Here is a 27,388-nt window from a genome sequence, read left to right on the forward strand (position 1 = left end):
CATGTCTTACTAGCAAAAGCACCCCAAAAGTATATCTGGTAAGATGATATTTATGAAAAAATGTAACCATTTATTGTAGTCCTTTAAGTTTTCTCTTTATAATTGTAGTCATTAAAAAAATTGTTGGATTTTACAAAAAAGTTTTCTGTCTCTATACTATTCTAAAATCTAGAATTTCTTATGGATTTGTTTTTAAAAATAGCTTTTTATATGTTTATGCTTATATTGCATATTGTTTTGTTTATTTGGTTTTGAGTTTTACAAAAAGGAAATATTTTATACAGTTTTCTGAGGCTTTCTTCTATTTCATTCACCTATTATATTGCTAAGGTTCATCTATGTTATGTATTACTGTATTTACTCCTTTACATTACTGTGTTTCATTATATGACTCTACCACAATTCCTTTATCCATTCTCCTGTTCATGAATGGGTGCTTGGTTAAATTCAACCACAGCAGCAATTTTGAGACATCTTGATAAAACGACTGTGTTTTAAAAGACAAAGAAAAAGTCTTCAGGATTTTCAGGTAGAGAGATAAAATATCTTACAAGGGCAAGAGATTAGCTTGTATCAGATTTCTCAAAAGTAACATACAAATCAAGGCAACCAAGGAGCAAATTTTTCAAGAAACGTAAGGAAAGAAATATGGTTTAAGGCTTTTATATCTTGCCAAACTGTCCTTCAAGTGTCAAGGTTATAGAAAAAACAGTTTGAACATGGAAAAACTCAGGTAATTTCGTGTATATGTGCCCTTACCTGAGAAATCTAGTAAAGTAGAAATGTGCAGACTTTTTCGTAGAGGTCTAGATAGTAAATTACTTTGGCTTTGTAGGCCACATGGTCGTTACTCAGTTCTACTGTTGAGTCTGTACACATGCACTGGTATAAAATATATAAGTGAATGAGTATGGCTGAGTTCCAGTAAAACTTGATTTACAGAAACAGTTGGTGGGCTGTTTGGCCTGTGGACTGTGATTTGTCAAACCCTGTCCTAGAGAATAAGCATCATCTGACAAAGAGATGAATGGGAACACTTCAGGTAAAAGACTGGTTAGAGGACCTGTATTTAACTTTAGAGCTAAGACTAAAACAAGGGTAGAGATGTCAGTAGACCACTAGAATGCAGATATTATGTGTTCCTTCTAAGTAGAAAGAATGCAACTAAAAATGGGGGAAGGGTGAGAGAAAGAGGAAAGCAGAGAAAGAGCCTGGATTCTTGCATAGGTAATTGGTAGGAGTCAAGAATGCCATTTAACTCTTAATACCATAAATGTTAGTCGGTCCCAATTTTAGTTGTTTGAGCAAGCCTACCTAACATTCTGTGAAGGCTGTTATTTCATAAATCTCATTCTTTCTTAGAAGTCTTTAAAGAACAAAGAGAACATTTACTTACTTAAAATTATAGTATAAAATATTCTATCTGCAATTACAGATGGATCTGTTGGATGCTTTTACAAATCTAAGATATACTCTAGGATCTTGGTGCTTATTTTTATTATGTTTGCTTTGCTATTTCATTTTCCTAGAAATTAATTCATTGCTCATCAGTTATTACCAAACAATGCTAAAAAATTTAACAAGGAAACAACTTACTTAGGAGGGTGATACATGAATGAAATATATGGTCACTTTCAGTTTTCTTATTGCAGTGCCCAAAGTATTTTATTACATTTGAGAAGGCATAAAAGGACTGGAGGCACCATCATTGTAGCCTGCTCTTAGCTTTTATTGAACATAGTAATTAGAGTCAATGAGATAGCATGGGTTGTGATCCTAATGCCAGAGAAAATAGAATTCAGGCCACCAAAACATTGTATGAGTCAAGAATACCTTATTGTATTAAAACCACAATTCACCAGAAGATGTAATATACAATAGAAGAATATCTATGTACCAAATAACCCAGCAACCAGCCATTTAAAACAGAAACTGTAGGCAATCAGAGAAATAGCAGCAATTTCTTTACAAAACAGTTCAAGCATTACTCTGTACACGACAAGACAAAGAGAAGGTAGAAAGATCTAAACAATATAATCAAGCAATGTTAAGAATATATATTAACACAACCTGATTATGGACAAAGTACTTGTGGACTTCTTAAGTATGCATGGAAAACTCATAAAAAGTGAGTAGATTGTATCTTAGGATATAAAGAAAACATCAGTAGGTCCCCCCAAAATGGAGATACTAAATAAAACCTTTAAGGTAGGTATAAGCTTAAGTTACAAAATTGCTGAAAAATAATGACAGTAAAAGCAAAACATACAAGAATCTATCAGATAAGTTTAAAGCAGTTATCAGAGGATTATTTATAGCATTAGACAACTGTATTAATATGAGTGAAAATAGGTAAACCACATTCTGAACTCAAAAAGCAAAAAATAGAACAAAGTACATACGGACCTAGAAGTGATAGGATTCAAATAGTAAAAATGACATCTGAAATTATTGATGTAAGAGCAAAAAGCAATAGATCACATTAATAGATTATTAAAAATTTTAAAATAGATAAACCTCTAGCTAACTCATTTAATCAAGAAATAAGGAAGAAACCACAAATATACAAAATAAGAAATGGTAAGGGGAGAATAGTACTAGTAAAGAGGAAATTTAAAAAAAAATGAGAATACTTTGTACATCTATGCAAATAAATTAAAAAATATAGAAAAAATAGATAATTTTTTAGAAAATAACAGTTTTGTAAAATTAAGCCCAGTAGAGATAGAAAGTTTATATAGGTGAATTTCCATAGAACAAATAAAGCACCAAGCCTAGATGATGTTATAGGTTAACTTTAGCAATGCTTGTAAATTCTTTTAGAGAATAAAAATGGAAGGAGAACTTCAAAATTTACTTTAGAAAACAAGTATAACATTGCTACCTACAGTTATCTCAGAAATAGGAGATTATAGACCTGTGTGATTGAAAATGAGTTAACATGCTTTCCTTTAGAAATCACCAAAAAATCTTAAAATGAACAAACTAACACACACCAATGAGATACCATGATCAAGTAGGATATATAACTAGGATTTTAGGGATGATTTAATATTAGGAAATACATTAATAAAATTCACTACGTTAATAGGTCTAGGGAGACCATGCTAAAAAAGCCCATTCCTAAAAAAAATCTTAAAAAATAAATGTATCTATATCAATCCAAAGCCAGCGTCTTCTGTGGGGAATCAGGCACTTGGGTGAAGGTTAGGATCAAAATAAAGATGCCCACAATCTCCTTTACTACTAGCCATTTTTCTGAAGGTAGTAGAGGAAACATTAGAGGAATAGGACTTTGATAAGGAGAACATAAACTATTTGCAAGTGATATAGAATTTTTGGAAAACTTATGCAATAAGAGGACTAACTGAAACAATAAAACAATAAAAGAACTCAGCAAGGTAACAGGTTATAAAATTAATATGCAAAAAGTGTGCCTGGGTGCTACAGTCAGTTCAACGTCTAACTCTTGGTTTTGGTTCAAGTCGTGATCTCAGGGTGGTGAGATCGAGCCCCATGTTGGGCACTGTTCAGTGGAGTCTGCTTAAAATAAAAGACTCTGCCCCCCATAAATCTTTAAAAATTAGTATGCAAAAATCAATATCCTTCCTGTATATAGTAGGCAATTAGAAGACATAAGAAGGAGAAAAACACATTTAGAAAGCTACAGTGAAGCTAAATTATTTAGATATAAATTGAACAAGAAATGTTCAAATATATTTTTTTTAATACTATAAACCATTCCTGAAAGTCACAAATGTAGGGGGAAAAACCCAACAAAATATATAACAAAAATACATATCAATTCCATTTCAAAGAATTTATGCTTCAGTTTTACCTCCAAAATACAGAAACACTTTTTTTTTTCCCTATGGACAGAGTTATTCACTGTAACATTATTTAGAAACTACTGGTACATAAAGCATGGTACATCCGTATTAGTGAAGTACTGCTGTGTGCTTGTAGAAAAGGAAGAACTGTTTGAAATCTTATGGTTTACAGGATATATCAAGTGACAAGTGAAAAATAGCATATGTAGCATATTACTTTTTGTGTAAGAAAGTAGGGGAAATCAGAAAATACTGTTATGCCTGCTTTTTTAAGTAAAAATGAACACTGGAAGGATAAACTAGAAGATGGTGATGTTGGCTACTTACAAAAGATAGTAGAGAATGGAAAATGGTGTGGGAAGGACAGAAAATGAAAGTCTATTTCCCTTAAACAGTTTTGACTTAGAAGCAGATTGATCTACATGCCAAATCATCAACAAGGAAAGCAATCAAACTCTAGAACAATGCAAACGGGAACTCATGAACTCACTCATGTCTCAAATGGATAACACAAACCACTGAAGAGGGAGAAAATAACCCATAGGCCTTTTTAACACAGTGTTGGGTTACGTGTCCTCAGGCTAGGTGTGGCTATGTAGGGAATAGCTGCTAACAAATTTTTTAAGTTTGTTTTTTGAAGGTTGTGGTAAAGTAATTCTACATTATTTTGGGTGTATTCGACAGATTAAAAAAAATCAATAAATGTGTTGTTGGGAGCTAAAATTCTCAACATGGAAGACAGGAGATACAAATGTGAAATGGGGAAGGCAGGAAGAATCATGTCTGATGGACTGGGCTTGTAGGTATCCTTGTGAGCTTGTAGTTTGGTAGGCGGGTAGCAGGTAGACAGGTAAATAGGCAGGCGGCCCACAGTTACAGGGTTAGATTCTTCTGAAAGGGCCTAGAAGCTAAGATACCCCAGGAAAAGGGAGCAAAATGATCACCCATATTCCCAGATCTAGTTTCTAAAAACATTCCCAAGAAAAGAAACCAAGACTCTTTGGAGAAATGGCTGATTCTAGGGCTATGGCAGGAAAAGTAAGGATGAACCTGGTATATCTTGCTATATCAAATTAAGGAACCGCTCAGGAAAACGATGGGTCCTGTCAAAAGCACAGAAGAATTGGCTTGGGGGGGCGTCCTTTGGTAAAATCTGGGATACTTTGAGCATCAAAATAATTTAGGCAAATAATAAATTATAAAATTGAACCAGGAATCCGTGAGCTTATACTCATAATGGGCAGATTGACAAATAGAGGAGAGGAAGACACAGAATGCTGAATGGCATTGGCAATGCTGACTGGAGTTGAGGAAAAAAATCATTGTTTAATAATAATTGTAGCAAACAATTGGTTTGGGAAAGAATCATCAATAGGTTTTAAATCAATAGGTTTTAAATAGGGGATAAATTTTTGATGAGATGTGCACAGTATTTAAAGGTCTTTCTCACAGATTGTTTATAAGGTGCAGAGAAAAATAGTACCTTGTCTGAGAAATCAAAATTCATATAAAAAACCATGCGAAATTATACATTGTGTGCCTCTGGATGTGATAGCTGCTGAGAGAAACATCACTTAAAACATCACTTAAAAGAGAGTTTGGCACACTCTTTGTACAGGTTAAGACAGTAAATATTGTGGGCTTTGTGGATTATACAGTCTCTGTTTCATCTACTCAGTCCTGCTGTTGAAATTTGAAAGCACGCCATAGATAGTATGTAAATGAGTAAATGTACCTGTATGCCAAAAAATATTTATTTAAAAAAATGAGCCACTGGCTAGATTTGGCCAATGAGACACAGGTTTCCTACCCAGCATTTTGAGTGGGACTGCAAACAAATCTAATCATTAAGCAGTATTGTATAAACCTCAAATAAGGAAATTTTTGTTTAAAAAGGCAAAGAGCTTTATTCTTCAAAAATGTCAATGTTGGGGCACCGGTGTAGTTCAGTCAGTTAAGCGTCTGACTCTTGATTTCTGCCCAGGTCGTGATCTCAGGGTCCTGGGATTGAGCCTCGTGCAGGGCTCCTCACTCAGCAGGAAGTTCCTGGAGATTCTCTCTCCCTCTCCATCTGCCCTCCCCCCTCCCCTGTGCTCTCCCTCTCTAAAATAAATAAATTTTTTAAAAATGTCATAGGAAACAAAGACTAAAAAATTGTTCCAGATTAGAGGAGGTTTATGAAACATGACAACTGAATATGGTAGGTGATCCCTGACTGTATTTCTATACTGGATGAAAAAATGCTGTGAAGGACATTACTGGCCTAATTTAAAAACTAAAATATTTGTGGATTAAATCATTCTATAAATGTTAAATTTCTTGACATTAATAACTATAATATGGTTCTATAGAAAGAAAGTCTGTTCTTAAAATATATACCATAATATATAGGGATAAGAGAAATGATGTATACACAGTTATTGTGCTTGTGTCTTTCCACACGTGTGCATGCGTGTGTGTGTCTGTGAGGGAGAGAGAGGAAAAGAGAGATTGACTGAGGTGGGGAAGGAAAGGGAGGGAGAGAGAAGAAGGGGAAATAATAAAATGGAACAAGGTATTAACAATGAATCTGAGAAATGGGTGTATGGGAATTCTTAGATTACTCTTGCAACTCATTTGTACCTTTGAAATAATTTCCAAATAAAATGCTAGAAGTAGATTACAAGAAGTGTACGTAATTTTTAAAATATTTGTTTATGTAGGACATATATTTGAACTGAATGTTATAGAGAATTCTTGTGAACTTCCTCTGGTGATAAAGGAAATGCCAGTTTGTCCTTTCTGCTATACTTAGAATTACAGCTTTTAGGGAATCTGTAAATCTCAGAGGGGGCTTATATGGATGGTTTTACTAACTTGGACCATAAAGCTATTCTGGGTTAGTCCTGAGGGAAATTTCACTTTAGGTTAGCAATACCTCATAAACTTTCTAAGAATCTCAATGTGCATCTCAAGGTTAGTATAATATTAATGTTTTGCTTTAGTATTTTTCATGCTTTTAGAATTTGGAAGGTGTAGTTGGGAAGCCAGTATTAATACCATTTTATCTTCACTTTTTTTCCTTTTGATTTAAAAATTGTTAGATATGATATTTTCAGGGACTTTTTTTTCCCCTTTTGTAAGTGTAGTGGTATCTGACTTTCTCTTTCACTTGTAACATGACATGTTTTTCAAAATTTGGTGGTGAATTTCAAGTGTGAATTGGACATTGCTTTTCAGAAAACTAGTGTCTGAAAATATAATTCTATAGAACAGATGTATTAGGTGGTAGAAGTTAGGAATTTTTAATAGAGGAAATCTCCCCTTTAAAAATAATTCAGTCATAGGAATCATAAAACACATACTTTTACTGTCTTAAATTAGGGTTGGCATTTGATATAGAATTTCATTTGTGAAGAACTTTTCAGGACTAAATAAGTAAAGTAAAACAGTTTCAGTGTAGTAAGTAAAATATTGCTTTAATAAAGTGTTCAGTCTGTGTGACAAAGGCTGCTGTTCAGAGTATATATGTTTTCATATTTTCTAAGAATATCACAATAATAAAGACCAGTTTTGGTAAGTGACTTTATTATATCATGTTTTTAAAGCTATTTATAAGCTATATGAATATTATATATTTAAAAATATGCATTGGTTATATAAAAAAAAATTCACTGTATATGTGTTCAGGATTCAGAAAATTCTGGTCTTTCTCTGTTTAACATTCTTTCATTGATGGAGATCTTAGTCCCTTAAAGGCAGCCACTGCATTATTATATATATTTAAAAAATTCTATTTATATTTAGAAGAAAAACGCTCTTCTTGTAAATTTGTACTTAGTTTTTCATGAGTATATAGAACTGTATAAGTTCTATAGTGCAAAGTCCCTCATGCTTCCTTCGACATACTGGCTCTACAAAAATTCTGAGATACCTTATTTTCCACTTGCCTTCCATTCTTCAGACTTTTCTTTAGACAAGCAGCTCTAGTGCCTTTAGTCTTCACTCGACTGGGCTTACATTCATAGCTTTTTGTTAATGCCTTACATTAAAACAAATGTTAATGATTTAAAGAATATTTTGTAACAATGATAATAGCAGCTAGCATTTGTTTGCTGGGGACTTATTCTGTGGTAGGTGGTATTATAAGTACCTCATGCATGTTAATTCAAAGTGAACATATAAATATAAGCTATTTTTACCCCATTTTATAGGCAAGGGAACTGACACACAGATGTGTCACACAAGTAGCTATGGTCACCCAGTTAGCAAATGGGAAGGTCAGGATTATATAAATATAAGATACACATTATCTTCGTTGACCTTTTGATAGCTTTATCACCCTCTCTGGACAAACCATACTTTGTAACAACCCTTTCAGACTTAACTGTGTGTAATAGAGTGTGATGTGTTATCTAATGTGAGACCATTAAGTTCCCTTATTCTAGATATGATATTTTCTTTTATACTGGTATTACTGTGTTGACCTATAGTTGGCCTAAAGAAAGCAAAACTTCTTATTTGGTTCATTAGTTTTTGTTTTTTATATAATTGCTGTGAAGGGAGGTATATACTCTGTCCTATATTTGTTTAATTTTAGAAACTCAGTGAGGGGTTTATTGAAAGAGTTTCAGCCCATTATTGGTATAAGGTTTATAATTTATTATTAAAAGAGTTTCAGCCCATTATTGGTATAAGGTTTATAATTCTGGTATCTAAAGACTTAGTTACCTTGTCCTTTTATTGGTCAGTGGTCATTTAATAAGTACAACTTCATTCTAGGAATTGACAAAAAATGGTAAAGAGTAAACCATTGGCAATAAAAAAGAGTTGGAGAATGTATAGATAAAAAGAGATTTAATAGACATATCAGAATATCAGACACCTGTGATGTGTGGGTCTCACGTAGATCCTGATTTCAACAAACTTAAAAAAAGCTTATAAAATAATTAGAAATTCGAACACTGACTGGAAACTTCCTGATTTAGATAATTATTAATTGTCTGGGTTTTTGTGGTTGTTGTTGTTGTTGTTGTTTTTTGAGAGTTGCTGTGCAGACCTCTGGGGTTCTGGAACAAAGCTATAATCTCTTCTACAGATCACTTTTTGAGAAACAGTTTCTCTTTTGCTAGTCTTGCTGCCTATTATATGAGTATATTATTTTTTCCCTTGTCTGGATGGCTTTCAGTTGTTCATACTTTTCCCAAAGATGTTTGGTAGAAATTGGCAAAGCCATCTGAGTTTGGAATTTTCTTGGTGGCAAGGCTTTAAAATTACAGGTTCAATTAATCTAATCGTTATAAAGCTACTCAAGTTTTTTCTCACTTCTTGTCAGAGTTAGCATTTGATTATTCTTTCAGGATTTGTCTATTTTACTTAAATTTTCAAGTGTATTGACATAAAGGTTTCATAATATGCTGTTAGTGAGGTTTAGAAGATTTTATAGCTGTGCTCCCTATAGGTCCATAATAATGTCTTATTTGGACCTTATTGTCTTGTGCAGATTCTCCAGAAGATTGTAAGTATTAATACTTTTCAAAGTACTAACTTTGGGAGTTACTGATTTTTTTGTATATTTTTTTGTCTATTTCTTTCTTACTTTTATTATTCCCTCCTTTTAATATATTTTGATTGTTAAGCTTTCCCTCTTTCTTTATATTGATATTCATTGTTATCAGGTTTTTAAAAATGTTTTTTAAAAATATGCATTTCTTCTTTACCATGTCTTTTAAAAAGCAGATATTTTAAATTTGTATAAACTATATCATAAGTTTTTATGGTGTCTGGGTTTTCTATTCTGAGAGATCTTTGTCAAGGTCACAAAGGTTTTTCTCCTAGATGATTTAGAGTTTTGCCTCTTATCCTCAGATCTATCATCTATTTGAGTTGGTTTTCACAAATGGTATGAGTATGAAGTAAGGGGTGAGGTTTTTTTTTTGTTTGTTTAATAAATATAAAAATTTTCCAGTAACATTTGTTGAAAAGATTTTCCTTTTCCCGTTGATAGGTGTGTTTAAAAGTCAGTTGACCATATGAGTTAATGTTTGGACTCTCTTTTGATCCATTAATGTATACAGCCACACTTCATTGATTACTGTGGCTTTATAATTGAGGTGGTGTAAGTCCTGTTTTTTTTTTTTTCTATTTCCAAAAAATTTTGGACTATTCTCTGTACTTAACATTACCATATAAAATTTAGAATCAGCTTGTCAATTTCTTAAAAAAAAAAGCTTGTAGGAATTTTAATTGAGGTTGAATTATGTGTACAGATAGGAAAATCAAGTCTTTAGTAATATTAATTCTTCTAACTCATGGGCATGGCGTATTTCAGCATTTACTTAGATGTTTTGCATGTATTTGTGTAGTGTAATGACTGTCATGTTTGCCTGTTAATGGCACTTAAAATTTCAATTTACAATTGTTGATTGCTAGTAAATAGGAAAGAAGTTGAGTTTTCATATTGAACTGGTATCCTGCAATTTTGGTAAACACAGTTACTAATACTTATAGCTTTTTGGCAGAGTCCTTATTTTCTACACAGATAGATGATCACGTGTTAAAACCATGATAATAAATTTTGTTTATTTTTCCTTTCAATCTGCATACCTTTGCCTTGTTTTCTTTGTATTATTGCTGTGGCAGTATCTCTGGTACAGTACTGAGTAGGAGTACTGAGAGCAGCTATTTCTGCCTTTTTTTCCTGTTAAGAGGGAAAGTTCCAGTCTTTTAATTATTGCATTAGTGGTATGTTTTCTAGGTGCTTTTTATGTGGTGAAGGAAATCCACTTTTATTCTTAGTTTACCAAAAGTCTTTTTTCTCAATGATGTTAATTTTGTCAAGAATTTTTATGCATCTATGGAGAAGATCATTTGTTCTTTTTTTTTTTTCATTTCTTAATATGGTAAATGACATTGATTTTCAGGCATTAAGTAATGTTTGCATTCTTGGGTAAATCCCATTGGTCATAATGTATTACCTTTTTCATATATTGCTGGAATTGATTTGCTAAAATGTTAAGGATTTTTATGTTTATGTTCAGAAGAGATACTGGACTATAGTTTTCTGTTTTTATAGTCTTTATCTGGTTTTCAATCTGGATAATGATAAAGTGATTTGGGGTGTGTTTTACTCTATGCTATTTTCTGTAAGAGTTTGTATAGAATTGCTATTGTTTCTTTCTTAAACTTTTGATGGCACTCACCAGTGAAACTGTCTAGTTCATGAGCTTTCTTTGTCAGAAAGATTTTGACTATTGCATTTATTTTCTTTAACAAATGTTAGAGATATTTAAATTACCCATTTCTTTGTGGGCGAGCTTTGGTAGTTTGTGTTAAATTTATTGGCATTAGTTCTTTTCTTATTCTCTTATTTTTCTCTTCATTTTAGTGTTTGTAAAATGTATAATGATATCTGATATGAATTATTTGTGTCCTCTCTTGTCAGTTTGACTAGAGATTAATAGGTTAAATTTATTGATATTTTCAAATAACTTGCTTTTGTTTCCTTTTTTTCTATTTTTATTGATTAATGCTCTATTTATCATATTTCTTTCCTTATTTGGGTTTTATTCACTCTGTGGAAGAATAGGTCATTGAATTGGCTGAGACATTTTCCTTCTTTTTAAAAATATAAGTGTTTATTGTTATAAATTTCTTTCTAAGCTAATGGTTCTCAAACTTTAATATACATAATTATGAATCACCTGGATGGTTGTTAAAACGGATTGCTATGTCCTAACCCCTGGTTTTCTTAGTATGTGAGTATTGATGCCAAGAAACTTCCATTTTTAAAAAATTTCTAAGTAATGTCATTTGCTGCTGTCAAGGAACCATCCTTGAGAGTGATTGCTTAAGCTGTCTCCTGCATAGTAAAATGTATTTTTGTTTCCATTTAATTCAAAATATTTTCTAATTTTCTTTGTGATTTTTTTTTTTTTTCCTGGCTCCTAGGTTGTTTAGTAGTATTGAGTTTTATCCAAATGGATGAAGATTTTTCAGGTCTCTTTCTTGTCATTATTTCTTATTTCATTTAGTTGTTGTCAGAGACTATATTTTGCTATTAAAATTTGTGTGAGTCTTCTGAGAATATGGTCTATCTTGGTGAATGTTAAGTGTCAGTTAAAAAGGGTGTGTCTTCTGCTTCTGTTGGTTGGGGTGTTCTATGAATGCCAAATGCATGATGATGCTTGGAGTTGTTTAATATTGGTATTTTGTTTAAAAACGTGTTTTCCTTAATTACTGAAAGACTAATGTAGAAACCTCCATTTATGGTTGTGGATTTAAGTGTTGAATTTTTCGGTTCTATCAGTTTTTGCTTTATACATTTAGATGTTTTGTTATTAGGTATTTATATAATTAGAATTTTCAGGTCCCTGAAGTAAATTGTCTGCCTTCATTCCGAGTTATCTTCTGTTACCATTTCTGTTATCATCTGTTTGAATAGCTTCTTTAGCATGTCTTTCAGAGTAGATCTGCTGGATATAGATTATCCTGTTTTGTTTTTTTTTTTTTAATATATATATCTGAGGATCTTTTTATTTCACAATCATCCCTGAAGGATAGCTTTGCTTATCATGGAGTTCTGAGTTACATTTATTTTAAAAAGTGTTGGTACTTATTCTGGCCTCTATGGTTTCTTAGGATGAAAATCACAGTCATTCAAAATGTAATTTTTGTTTTTCTCTAACCGCTTCTGAGATGTTTTGTTCATTTTGAGTGTTCAGCAGCTTGATTGTGATGTGTTTAGGGGTCTAGATTTCTTTCAGTTTGACTTGTTTGTGATTATTTCAGCTTCTTGAATCTGTAGGACCATTAATTTATTAACTATACCTTTTTGTCTTATTTTTGTTGAAGTTGCTCTAGGGATTACAATATATGTTTTCAATTTATCAGGTTCTACCTTTAAATAATGTTCTACCACTTCACATATAGTGTTAGAACCTCTGAATTTCCTGTATTTCTTCTCTTTTCCTTTGTGCTAATATTATGTCTCATATGTTATGAACAGCATCATAAATTGTTATGCTTTTTGTTTTAGGAAATAATTTATCATTTTAAGGAGACAAAAAAAGGAGAAATTACGTCTTTTATATTTACCACCTAGCGACCTTTCTTGTAGTCTTCATTCATGTATGTAAATCCAAGTTCTGTCTGGTATCGATTGTTATTTTCATTCAGCTTGAAGAAATTCTTTTGTCATCTCTTGTAGGGCAAGTCTGGAGTAGTACATTATCTCTCTCTCTTTTTTTTTTTTGGTCTGAAAAAGTTGTTTCATCTTTGGAAAATACTTTGTTGGGTATAGAATTCTATCTTGATAGTTACTTTTTTTTTGGGTAGAGAATTCTAGGTTGACAGATTTTTTTATACCTTCTGAGTAGTTTAAAATGTGAGACTTTATTGTCTTCTGACTTAAATTCTTTATGATAAGAAATTAGTTGTAATTCTTATTTTTGTTTTTCAGGTTGTACATCTTTATTACTTAATGCTATTTCTTGGCATGGGTTTCTTTCTTGCTTGCTTGTATTTCATTGATCTAGTCCTGGAGTCTAAACCAGTCTGCCTTTACACTTTTCAGATTTGTCTCTTGCACTGTTTCCATTGTCTGTTGTTGTACTTAATTAGGGGGATAGGAAGAAATGAGTCTATACCATTTTGTTCCACTTATCAACTTTTAAACTTTTGGTGGCTTTCTGCAAACTATTTGTTAGTCTTTATCTCAGGGCTGTTTATAAATAGAGAAATGTATGTGAGAATAAATTTTTTTTTTTCCTGATGCACATCCAAAAATTTTGCATTTTTAATATTTCAGAATTTAATCCACAGAAAAACTAGTCTTACTCAACTTTAATCTCTAGCATCTAACATAGTAACTAACATCTATTTAATAATTGTTTTTTGATTAAATGAATATTAATTATACTTACTTTACTCATAAAATGTGCTATTAGAATTTGCTTATTGGTACTTTGGTGATATATTAGTTATATTTTTAAATATCCTTGAATTTCATGGTTTATCTTCTTTCATTTACAGCATCAAACACTTGGCTTGTTCCAGAAACTAAAGGAGCTATTGTTCAAGGTGGATATGGCCATACCAGTGTGTATGATGAAATAACAAAGTCCATTTATGTTCATGGAGGCTATAAAGCATTACCAGGCAATAAATATGGATTGGTAGATGATCTTTATAAGTATGAAGTTAACACTAAGACTTGGTGAGTAGACTGGATAAAAGTATGATGAGAAACTTTGTCACTGTTTTATTTTATATTTGTATAATAGTGGCATTTATTAAATATTTTCAGGGAAACATTATTGTCCTTTTTTCCTGTTTATTTCAGCTAATGAAATTCTCTTGTACAGCAAAGGCACAAAATAACACATTCTCTATGTATTCATTATCACTTTAAGTGATTGACTTTGAAATGTTTTCTGATTATATAGATATGCTTATTCTGTATATATTACTTATAAGTGCTGATCTCATGTTCAATTCAGATGAGCAGATTTGCTTACCAATGGAACTTTGAGCTTTGATATTTTTTGCTCTGTGATTTTTTTTGCATTCATATTTTAATGTCATTTGTAAATTTTAAAAGCATTTCTTCAGTTTCATCATCTAATTTCCTTCAAAATGCAAAGCTTTTGCATTTTTTATTGTTGTTATAAACAGTGTTACATTGTACATCTTGTACTGGTTTTCTCATGCAGATATGCGAGAGTTTTTGTAGGACATATACCTAAAAGTGAGATTGTTGTGTCTGAGGATATTTACATCCTCAATTTTACTACATGTTGCCCAACTGCACTCCCAAGTCACTGTGGTAATGTATACTTTCACCAGCCAGATGTAAATACCCCTGTTTCTTCATATTACCACCAAAATTTGTAATTGTGAGGCTCTTTTCCTTTTGCACTTGAGGTGGATTTGCATGGTATCTTAATGATATTTATTGTGGATACCCAGATTATTGTTGTGACTAGGCATCTTTTTATAAAAGTGTTTATTTGCTACTTGTGTTTCCTAGTAAATTGCCTATTTATAACCATAATGTTCTTTTTTATGTTTCAAATATTAGTATCTTTTCACTTATTATTTTCTCTATATATATGAGTTTTAAAATAGATTTTTTTTTAGGTTTTTTTTTTTTTTTTTTTTAAGATTCTATTTATTCAACAGAGAGAGGATCACAAGTAGGCAGAGAGGCAGGCAGAGAGAGAGCGGGAAGGAAGCAGGCTCCCTGCTGATCAGAGAGCCTGATGCGGGAGTGGATCCTAGGACACTGAGATCATGACCTGAGCTGAAGGCAGAGGCTTAACCCACTGAGCCACCCAGGTGCCCTGAAAATAGAATTTTTTTTAAATAGAATTTTTGTTGTGTTCAAATATTTACCTTTGTAAAGCCTGGGAAATTATTCTGTTGTTTTCTTAAGACATTGTACATTCCTTTAAACTCTTATGAAATTACTTTATGCATTGAATGAAATAGAGTTTTTCACCAAATTTTGATTTGTTCTATCCCCTTCACTTTCAAACATACATTCTAAATTTTATTTTCTTTGAAAAAGAAAGATGGAATTAAAGAAAAGAGACATTTCCTTTGCATGATTTAGTAATTTTTATTACTTTTTGTCTAATCAATACATTATTATTCTTTATATTTTTATAAATAGTAAAACTAGTAAATCACTTTTTTCTTTTATATAATTTTAGCATTGCATTTTATTTTCTATTTTAAACTTTCTAACTTTAACTTTTTGTTCTGATAGCAATAGGAACTATGATTTAGTGATTAAGGCACTATCAATCTGCTTAACATATTTTTGTGATGTGAATGGATAAGAGAACTATGGGTATTATTTGAATGAAGTCAAAATGAGAGTTATTTGTTGCTCACCACTTGAATGGGATTTGCTCAGATTTTAACATGATTCCCTTCCCGAAAGTTTCCCATAGTGAACTTTTATGTAGAAGAATGTAATTATCAATCTTGGCAATTTTAGTATATGTACAAATACCATTGGATACTTATCCCTTAGGAGAATTTATTGAAATAATTTGCAAATTATTTTTAGTACATTATTAGATATATATTATAGATACATATGATACTTTAAATATTTTACTGGTTTCTGTGTTTTTAAAAAATATAATAAAATTATTAGTGAGTACTAAAATATTTTTCTATTATTCTTAAAGTTTTGATACTTGTTAGCTTACCTTTAAAGTTTGCTATCATATAGCAATTAGTATGTATAGGTTTATTTGTGATATAATTTAAAAATGTCACTAATATATATCTGTTGTACAGATTGATTTTTAAGTTTTTATCACCTCAGAACTAGTTTTATTTTTTAGTAGATATAGTTTATAGATAGGCTACTTTGTTGAAGTATTAGTAAATGGGTATTTGGAGGAATTCTTTTTCATTGGTATAATGGATTATTTTGGAATATTTTTTCCATTGAGAAGAATTAGGAATTACATCTTTTTAGGCACCTAAGAACTGTCAAGGCAGTGAGAATCTGTGGATCAAGATCTAGGAGAGGTGGAATGTCAAGGGAGGTAAAATTGGCATTTTGTGGAACTATTTTCCCTTTAGATGATAATAAATCCTGAAAGCTGTCTAAGAAACTGAGTAGAACTTTTGTCAATTAATATGGAGGAATAAGATTGGATTTCCGTGTGCTAATGAAGATGGACTTCGCTACACACATAAGGATTTGGTTTACTCCCTGAAGTTCTAGGCCTACTAGTGTGGATGAGTCCACTTTGAGTCATTGGATTGCAGTGATCTGCTCATAAACTAGGTAGCTGGCAGAACATATGTAAATCCTCTCTTGAGGAAGATAATATCACACAGAGCCTCAAATTATTTCTTCAAAAAACATATGCAATATCTGATACAAAGTAAAACAATGATAAGTCTTAGAAAAAGACAAGATAGGAAGAAAACAGCCTTTAGAAGCATAGCTTTAGGATAATGGTGTTTTAAGACAGAAACTTTAACATAAAAGGTAGAAAGTATTAGGAAACAAGGGGAAACTTTTACTAAAGAATCAAATGGAAATTTTAGAAATGAAGAATACATTAAATGAATGAAGAATTCCTTAGATAGGTTTAACAACAGGTTAGATACAGGTGAGGAGGGAATTAATGAAATGGAAGATCAGAACGAAATACCCGCACTGAAATAAAGAAAGAGAAGAATGAAAAATAAAATAAGGAAGGAAATATTAAGGACCTGTAGAATGGCCTAACATGCATGTAATTGAAGTCCAGAGGAAGAAAAGTTAGAAAATAATGTAGAGCACTATTTGAAGTCTTAATGACTGAGCATTTTCAAAAGTGATAAAACACATCAAGCTACAAATTGGAAAACTTCCATGTGCAACATAATAAAAAGAGATGTATACTTAGAAATATCGTGTGATAATCCAAACATGAAGGGAAAAATTTTAAAGCAGCCAATGGGAAAAAAAGTCATACTCTTTAAAGAAACAATATTAAGAGTGACAACTGATTCCTTCCTCCCTTCCTTTCTCTGTTCCTTCCTCTCTTCCTTCCTTTCTTCCTTCCTCTCCTCCCTCCCTCCCTTCATTCCTAAGGCTTTTATTTATTTATTTGAGAGAGAATGAGAGAGAGCATGTGCTGGGGAAGGAATGGAGAGAGAGAGAGGGAGAAGCAGACTCCCCTGCTGAGCAGGGAGCCTGATGCGGGGCTCAATGCCAGGATCTTGGGATTGTGACCTGAGCCCAAGGCAGATGCTTAGCTGATTGATCCACTGAGGTGCCCCTAGACTGACAACTGATTTCTTAACTGAAAAAATGAAATCTAGAAAACATGGTCTTCAAATTGCTGAAAGGAAATAATCATCAACCTAAAATTTTGCACCTAGTGAAATATCTTTAAGAAATGAAAGCAAAATAAAGATATTTTTCAGAAAAACAAGAGTTAAAGGAATCTTTAACAGACCTCCAATAAAGGAGATACTAAAAGAAAATGCTACTGAAGTAAAAGAAAAATGTTGCCAGATACTGGAATGAATAGGAAACTTAAGAGTAAATTGAAATAATTATTTGTTATTTTAAACTATAAAAATAATAGAGGCTTAAATGGGTATAAAATTTGAATGCATGATAATAACATCTCATAAGTCAGGAAGAAGGGTAAATGATGTTCAAAATACTAGGGGTTTTGTTACATGTGGGAATTGGTAAGAGAAGTAGTTTATAGTAGACCTTAATAACTAAGGATTTATATTGTAATTATTAAGCAACAAAAATAAAAGTAGACCTTCATATCTAACAAGCTAATAGGAAGGAAAATTATACTACTTAATGGATTTGGAAGAAGACAAGAAAAGAATGGAATAGGACAAAGTCTAGTTGGGATACTTGTAAAGGAAGTAGGAAGTGTATTTAACTCCAGATATTTCAATAATTACACTAAATGTAAGGGAATTAATATTCCAGATTACAGTAAATATAAGAGACTAAATATTTCAATGAAAAGCTAAGGATTTTTTGGACTTTGTATAAAGCAAAACCTAGCCATATGCTGCTTAGAAGAGATACAAAAATCTAAAAATATTTGGAAAAATTGAAAGAAAAGAATGGAAAAAGATACACAATTGCTAAACAAAAGAAAGTTGAGATAACTTTACTAATACCAGACAGATAAGAATTTAACTCAGACATCTACTTGGAAGATAGAACAGTGAATTTATATGTGCCTTATAACATGTGTTAAATAAAGCAAAAAAATGATGGAACAAATGGGGACAGATTATATTGGGATGTTTTTAATCCAGTTATCTTGGGAACTGATAGCACAAGGAGACAAAAAACAAAAAACAGAAAAGATATGAATGATTTCAACAGTCTAATAATTTTGTGTTCTTCAGTATTTGAGAGGATATTATCTTATAACTGCAGAATATGTACTGTTTTCAAGTACATATGGAACATTTTCCAAAATTTACCATATGCATTTTAATGCAAGTCTCAACAAATTTAAAAAGATTCAAATTATACAAAGTAATTGATCACAATGAAAAAAACACAGAAGTAACTAGAAAATCCCTAAGATGTCTGGAATTAATAAATTTCTTAAAACTAACTGTTCAAAGGAATTATACTAAAATTAGAAAATATTTTGTACAGAATAATGACAGATCAAAATGTGTATGATGCCTCAAAGAGGGACATTTATAACTTTATTTATTTATTTATTTTTAAAAAGATTTTATTTATTTATTTGATAGACAGAGATCACAAGTAGGCAGAGAGGCAGGCAGAGAGTTAGAGGAGGAAGCAGGCTCTCCACTGAGCAGACCACCCAATGTGGGGCTCGATCCCAGGACCCTGGGATCATGACCTGAGCCAAAGGCAGAGGCTTTAACCCATTGAGCCACCCAGGTGCCCCCATTTATAACTTTAAATGCATTTGTTAGAAAAGATTTTTAAAAAGCCTGAGAATCAGTGTTATAAAAGCATAATCTCAAGAAGTTAGAAAAAATGATAGATTAGTCCCATAAGAAGAATATAAATAAAGATTAGAAAAAGAATATGAGATAACATAAATTAATGAAATAGAAAAGAAACATGATAAAGATGATCCATATAGTTACCCCAAATCAATAAAATTGGTTGTTTGGAAAACGGTAACTTAAAAGCAGTACAATTTATGCTATCATAAAAACATTAACAACTATGGAGAAAATGCAATGACATGTATGTACGAACTTTACACAGAAAATTAAAAACCTTATTTAAGTGAGAAATAAATAAGAGCCAAATAAATGGAGGCTACATTATGATAATTGTTAGAAAAATGGAATAGTGTAGAGATTTTTTTTTTTTTTTTTTTTTTTTTTTTTTTTAGGATTTTTATCTATTTGAGAGAGAGAGCACAAGTGTGTGCATAAGTCTTTTGGAGGGAGTGGCCAAAAGAGAGGGAGATAGACAAGCAGACTCCCTGCTGAACAGGGAGCTGGATATGGGGCTTAATCCCAGGACTCCGAGATCATGACCTTGTGAACCAAAGGCAGATGCTTAACTGTGTGAGCCACCAGGTACCCCTGTAGAGATCTCTCTTTTGCTCAAACTGATCCTGTAAATTTAGTGTAATCCTAAACAAAATTATAGCAAGTATTTTTTTAGAAGTTGATGTGCATATTCTAAAATTTATATGAAAATGCAAATGACCAACTATAGCTGAAACAAAGTTTAAGAAGAACAAAGCTAGAGGACTTCTATACCAGATCTCATGATTTTGAAGCTATGGTAGTTAAGTGTTGTTGCAAAGATAATGAAGTAGACCAGTGTGGCAAATAGGAGTTCCATAGGCAGACTCACATATTTGTGGACATCTAATTTATGACAAAGTTGAACTACAGAGCTGTTTTTATGATAAATTGTTGTGGACCAGTAAAATATACAATTGAAAAAAAAGAATTTTGGGCCCTACTTCACACCATACACAAAAATCAGTTTCAGATCAATCGTGGATCCAAATATGGAAGGTAAAATAATAAGTGTTGTACAAGATGACATAGGCAAATATTTTTATATCGTTGGTAAAGAAAGACTTTTAAGGTAGATTTAAATAATTTCCTTTTTTTTTTTAAGATTTTATTTATTTGACAGAGAGCGACAGAGTCAGCAGGCAGAGGGAGAAGGAGTAGAAGGCTCCCTTCTGAGCAAGGAGCCCAATGCAGGGCTCCATCCCAGGACCTGAAATCATGACCTGGGCAAAGTCAGATGCTTAACTGACCGAGCCATCCAGGCTGTTTTAAGTGTTTAAGAACCATGGTGGGGTGAGGGGAGGGGATGGGAAAGGATGGGAGAGGGAGGGGCAAAGCAAAATTGTATTGGGAAACTGAGGAAAATTTAAGAAACCAAATAAATGGGTTTGCTTCCTTGTCATGGATTCTGTAAGGACATAGTTCTTCTCAAATTTCCTGTTAGCTGGCATGTGTCATATTTAAAGCAGATTAAGTAGGACAAGCGAGTCAGCAGAATAGAAATATTAAAAAGAATCATTCTTTTAATCACAAATCTTATTTTGGGGTTTAAAAAAACTTCTAGTTTTAGCCAGGTGTGCGCCTTAATTACTTATTATTTAAATCCTGTTAGTAAGCGAGAAGTGATAAACTGAAATACATATGTTTAAAAATATAAAAACATTAAGTGAAAAGGGAAGGTGCACCATGGAAAGTATTTGCAACACAGGAAGTCAACAAAAGACTGTCTCTTCCTGCAAATATAGGGAAGCACTAACAATCAGTAAGAAAATGTCAGATAATTCAATAGAAAATATGTAAGAATCTTGAACAGGTATTTCACAAAGATATTTGGATGGCTAAAATACATATTAAAAGGTGCTCAACTTTGTTACTAGGACAATTTAAATTAAGACAACATTGACATACCACCACACATCCACTTAAATGGCTAAAATTTACCTGACTGCTAGTATCAAATATGTATAAATTGGTTTGAAGTACTCTGAAAAAATCTTTTCTGCTAAATATGAATATACTCACACTCTTAATGTATGAATCCTCTGAAGTAGCTATTGTAGTTCTATATCCAACAAATGCGTATATGTGTGCACTGTAGTCATATGCAATAGTATTCATGACAACTTATTTATAACAATCAATAATCAAAAACAGGTGAAATATCTATCATTTGTTCAAATGGATGAGTTATATATTCTTACAATGGAATGCTATATAATAATGAAAATGAAAGAATCATCTCTGTATACATTCATTCAGTTGTATCTCACCAAAATAGTGTTGACCAAAGAAGTCAGACCAGAAGAAAATAATATGATTCCACTTAAATGAAGTTTAACAGCAAGAAAAATTAATCTGTGGTCGTAGAAGTTATAACAGGGATTAGGCTAGAAAGGCTAGAAAGAACTGAGTAGTGATTGGGTGAGCAACAGAGAAACTTCGGGAATGGTTACACGGATGTGTTCACTTTGTGATAACTCATTGAACTATACCCTCAAAATATGTATACTTTTTCGTATGTATGTTACATGTTATTAAAATTTATTTAAAAACAGAAATCTGTATTTGATTTGACTTTGTAGGTTTAATAGTATATGCTTATGGTTTATAATAATTGGAATAATGAAAGCGGGTCAAGTTTTTAAAAAATTTCTTTATGTATTTATGAGATAAAGAGAGTGAGCTCAAGCAGGGGGAGGGGCAGAGGGAGGAGAAGAAGCAGGCTCCCCCTGAGCAGGGAGCCTGATGTTGAACTTGATCCCAGGACCCTGAGATCATGACCTGAGCCAAAGACATACACTTAACCAACTGAGCCACCCAGGTGTCCCAAGAGGTTCAATTTTTAATATATAGTTACCAAAATACTTTTTTTTTTTTTTTGCCATTGTTAGAAAAGAATTGAAATGTAAAAGTTCTGATACACCAGAAGCCATTGCTGCTATTCCACTACTTCTAGTTGAATCTGGTTTCTCTACATTTAAGGAATAAAAGAGATCAGATATCCTGTATTTTTAGGAATTCCCATTTCTCGAAAATGATTCCTTATATATTGTTGGAATGTACTATTCATTGATATCATCATTTAAGAGATTTAAGCGTTGCTGTAATGGTTTTTGTTACTAAGGCCATTGTGGTCTTGATTTCTTAGCCTTGTTAGATAAGACATCTCATAATATTCTTTGCGCATACATGTTTGTAGAACTAAGAGTAGGAGGCTTTTCTGTGATAGTGGAAATCTTAGATTTTCTAGACCTTCTGTTGAGGTCCTTTCCTCTACTGCTGTCTTCTTTTAACCTGTGAAAAAGACCAGTAAGTTTTAACACATAAGGAGCATATTAAACATTATTGTTTATAACTTATAGCTATTATGATCAACTAAGAAATCTTTTCCCATTTTTTTAAGTGGAAGAAAATAGATTTTAGCTTTACTTTGAGAAATATTAAAAAGTTAAGTACAAGTCTAATGATAGTACTTTTGTGGTACTATATTAATTCTGTACTTTAAAAAATTTTGGAATCACATTTACCTTAAATGTATTTTTATAATGATACTATGTCTGATTACATAAAATGAGTTCTTTTACATTCTTAAATTTGATATAATGGGAGTTATTTTTACATTGAAGGATTCAAAATTATTAAATTACTGAGTTTTTGTGATTTCTCTAAAATTTCAGCTGTCAGGCTTTGGAAAGTGATATAAGACAATTTTATAAATGTTATTAGTTAACTTACCTTTTAGTAAATACTGATGAGCATGGTGTCCATCCTTGCTCATTTCTCTTCACGATGAGTGTCTGAAATCTTTTCAACTAACTTGTTGACTCTATTAGGTACTGTGTTGGGAATAATTTATGATATCCTCAGTAAGGAAGACAGAAATTTTATGGTTCATGTATATTTGGGAAATAATAGAAATACACACATACATATATATAAAGAAGTGGAATAGTAGACTTATTAAAATGAACAAAATATATAGGAAAAAATATTATCATCTTTATAAATATCATGGTATGTTATGGGATTTAGAATTTTGGAAAGTATGGTTAAAGCCACACACTGCTAATTTGAAGAAATATTTATCTCTTTAAGGTAATTTTGAGATGTGTTGTACTTACTTTTATCCTAGTGCTCTTTTATAAACTAGGGAATATTGCATATGGTATCTGAAAGCATACATTTATAATTTTTGAATAATAATGAAGTGAACACCTTATCTTCCCGAGCTATATAAGAGGACATTACAATACCCCCATCATGTATGACTTCATGATGGCATTCCCTTCATTATCCCTGAAAGAGATAACCATTATGCTTAATACTGTGTTAATTATTTCCTTGATTTCCATTTTTTATATGTATTTGCAAACAAACCACTCACTTAGTCTCTTTTGAATTTTGCTTCTATTGTTAAACTTTGTATGCTTTCCTTAGAGATCTTTTAAAAAATCAAATCTGTGTGTTAGATATATATATATATATATATATATATATATTTTTTTTAAAGATTTTATTTATTTATTTGACAGAGAGAAATCACAAGTAGATGGAGAGGCAGGCAGAGAGAGAGAGAGAGGGAAGCAGGCTCCCTGCTGAGCAGAGAGCCCGATGCGGGACTCGATCCCAGGACCCTGAGATCATGACCTGAGCCGAAGGCAGCAGCTTAACCCACTGAGCCACCCAGGCGCCCTAGAGATATATTTTAATGGAGGGAGGTAGATAATAAAAATGGAAGTAAATAAAACATATTTAAATGATAATAACTGCTGTGGAGGAAAGAGAAAGCATGGAAAGAGGATGGGTTTTAGGTTGTTGCATTTAAATAGGGTAGTGAGAGAAGACATAACCAAGGCCATATGTGAGGAAAGACCTGAAAGAGGTTAGAGAGGGAGCCATGCCAGAATCTGAGGGGCAAGTAGAAAGGTAGTGCAAAAATCTTGAAATGGGGATATATTTATCATTTGGAATAGCAAGGTGGCCCAGTATTGCTGGAGTAGGGGGTCTTAGAGTGGACTGGATGAAATGGTAGAAAGAAAATGATCTTAAAGTGGTAATTGGGAACATTGTCAACAAGCTCGGTATAGGGATTTTGATTTTTATACAATATGGGAAGCCATTGGAGGGTTTTGAATAGAGAAGTGAGATGTTCTGCCTTAGGTTTTTTAGGGGAATCACCCTGGCTGTTGTGATGTGATTATGATGCAAGAGTAGAAGCAAGAACACCATTTAGGTTATTTTAGTAACCTAAGAAACAGATGATAGCATCTGGGACCAATGAGGTAATGTGCAAGTGATGAGGATTGGTTAGATTCTGAATATAGTTTTAAGGTAGAGCCCAGAGAGATTGCAGGGACTAAGGGATTGGAAATAGAGTGGTAGAGAGAACAACTGAAAGAGGAGTTAGACTTGGCCTGAAGACCTGAAAGCATGGAGTTGGTATTAATGGAGATGATGAATTTTTTGAGAGGAATAGGTTTGATGTAGAGGAAGATGAGAAGCTCAGTGTTAGATATATTTAATTTGAGATATAGACTACACATCCTTGTGGATCTGTTTAATAGGTGGATAGGTATAGGAGTTTGGGCATCTGGACACTAATTTTCTGGTCAGAGAAGTAAGGACAAATAATAAGAAAAGGCAACTGAGAATGAGTAGTTAAATGAGCAGGAAAACCAGGAAAATCTATGTTCTAGAGCCAGGAATGTGTTTCAAAGGAGGGAGAAAATCTGTTCCCATCAGCAGCAGCTGTGAATGGGTGAAGTAATATGAGAATTGGGAGATATTCATAGGATCTGGCAAGCTGGAGTTTTTTGGTGATATAAGTAAGTTCCAGTGGAGTGGTAGAATGAAATTCTGATCAGCATGGATTCTGATCAGGGTGAAAGAGGATTTGGAGAAAAGTACTGGTAAATTTTCTGAGGAGTTTAGTTTTAAGGGAAAGAGAAAAATAGGATAATGGTGGGTAAAGGAGGTGGGGACAAAAGAGGTCTTTTTTTTTTTTTTTAAGTTTGGAGAAATGATTGTTTTTTGGCTTAAAGGGAAGATCAACTGTATGTTTAAAAAAAAAAAATTATGCCAGAGGGAAGAATTTGATAGAAGGAAGTACTTAGAACAAGTAGCCATGGGTTCTAGCGAACACAAATAGTGAGGATAGGTTTTAGGAGCATAGACATTTTATTCATAGGAATAGGAGAAAAGGCAGGTTACATGAATATAGAGCAAGAGAATTGGTAGAGTGATGAGAACTTAGGAAGATTTGATTCTTTTTTATTCTTAATGAAGTGGAAAGTGAAGTTACCAGTTGGGAGAGAATGGGGATATTTAAGAAGGTGGAGGGATAGGCAGAATGGATGAAGGGAAGTGGGAGATACAGGCTTTCAGTTATGGAGTGTATAATCTAAGGAAATGAGGTACAGCATAGGCAATATAGTCAATGGTATTGTAATAGCGCTGTTCAGTGACAAATGGTAGCTACACTTGTGGTGAGACTAGCATAAGGTATAGACCTGTTGAATCCCTGTGTTATACACCTGAAACTATTGCAATGTTTTGTGTCAATTATATTAAAAAAAAGAATTGAGGATATTTACTAGAGGTTGAAGGTTTGAAGAGAGAAGTTGCAGTATGAAATGTTCATTTAGGAGGAGAGTATGGAAGTATGGTAGAATTGTTGGCAGACTGCAATTGTAGTCTTATGTGAGAGATACTTAAAGTGTGAAAATATTTCCTTTTTATATTTTCTGCCATGGATGGTATTTGGAATGTAACAAGTTTTGTATTATGAACAATTATAGTATATATGTTCTTATTTAGTCTTCTCTTGTTTCCTATATAGGTTTCTCTAAGCTATTTCCTTAGTATTATACATGCTTGCTCATAGGCAATGTCAAGCTCACTTTTACCCAACTATACTTCAACATTATTTCACTAATTTATACACTTACCAGTCATGAATGGGAGTTTCTAGTTCTCTACAATTTCTCCAAAATGTGATGTTTGAATTTTAAAATAAATTTTGTCAACATGATGGGTGTGAAATGGTGTTCCCATTTGGTTTTCATTTGATTTCCCCTGATTACTAAAGAGGTGAAACATCTTTTCATGTTTTTTGTTCATATATTTCTTCTTCTTGTTTTGTCATACTGGTTATTTTGTGTATCCTTCTTTTTGATATTAATCCTTTGTTAGTCTTCTACTTTGCCAGCCTGCTTTCTCTTGGATCATGGATTTTCATTCTGCTCTTTGTATAATGTTTAATGAATGGAACTTCTTAATTTAAATATAGAAATGATTAATATTTTCTTTTGTGGGTTGTATTTTGTGTTTTGCATAAATAATACTTCCATACTTTAATATTTTCTATATTCCCTACCATTTTATATCATTTTATAGTTTTGCCCCTCATATTTAGTTTGAATCCAACTGGATAGGGATTTTTTTTTTTTTTTAATGAGGATATCCTTTTGTCCCAGACCATTCCTTTAATGGTCTGTAATACTAATAAATTTTTGTTAGAATTATTGCTAGGTGTTTGATATTTTTGATATTTTTCTAAATGACATCTCTCTTAGCTTTTGAAGGCTGAGATGACAAATTACCACAATTTATCCTCTCATAATTCTGTAAGCTAGACACCAGAATGGAAATCAAGGAGTCAGCTGGGCCACACTTTCTCTAAGGCTCTGGGGAAGTCCTTTCTTACCTTTACTAGCATCTGGTTAACTCTGGGCAGTCCTGGGTGTTCTTTGGTTGTAACTCCATTCATCACTCTAATCTCTGCCTCTGTCTTTCCATTGCCTTCTTTCTGTGTGTACGTATATGTGTTTTCACGTGGCCTTCTTATAAAAAGAGACCAATTATGGGACTTAGGGATCACCCTAATCTAGTGAGACCTTACTTTACTTAGCTAATTAAGTCTGCAAAGATTATTTCCAAATAAGGTCTTGTTCAGAGGTTCGAGGTAGACTTGAGTTTTGGGGATTCTATTCAACCATATATTATCTTTTTATTTCTTTTTGGGCTGATATATGGAGATGCAGTTTTTTTAT

At 32.4% G+C, this 27,388-nt stretch overlaps 1 protein-coding gene across 3 annotated transcripts in view; it reads left to right on the plus strand.

The window, feature by feature from the left end:
• Positions 1–27,388, plus strand: part of ATRNL1 (attractin like 1) — an 815,229-nt gene that overhangs the window by 80,054 nt on the left and 707,787 nt on the right. For all 3 annotated transcript variants that reach the window (XM_082721458.1, XM_082721457.1, XM_082721456.1), the window contains exon 9: positions 13,842–14,025. In XM_082721458.1, the coding sequence (XP_082577584.1) occupies positions 13,842–14,025 (184 nt within the window). The remainder of the gene's footprint in view (positions 1–13,841; positions 14,026–27,388) is intronic.

The sequence above is a fragment of the Mustela nivalis genome (assembly GCF_964662115.1).
Source record: "Mustela nivalis genome assembly, chromosome: 2".
Lineage (NCBI taxonomy): Eukaryota > Metazoa > Chordata > Mammalia > Carnivora > Mustelidae > Mustela > Mustela nivalis.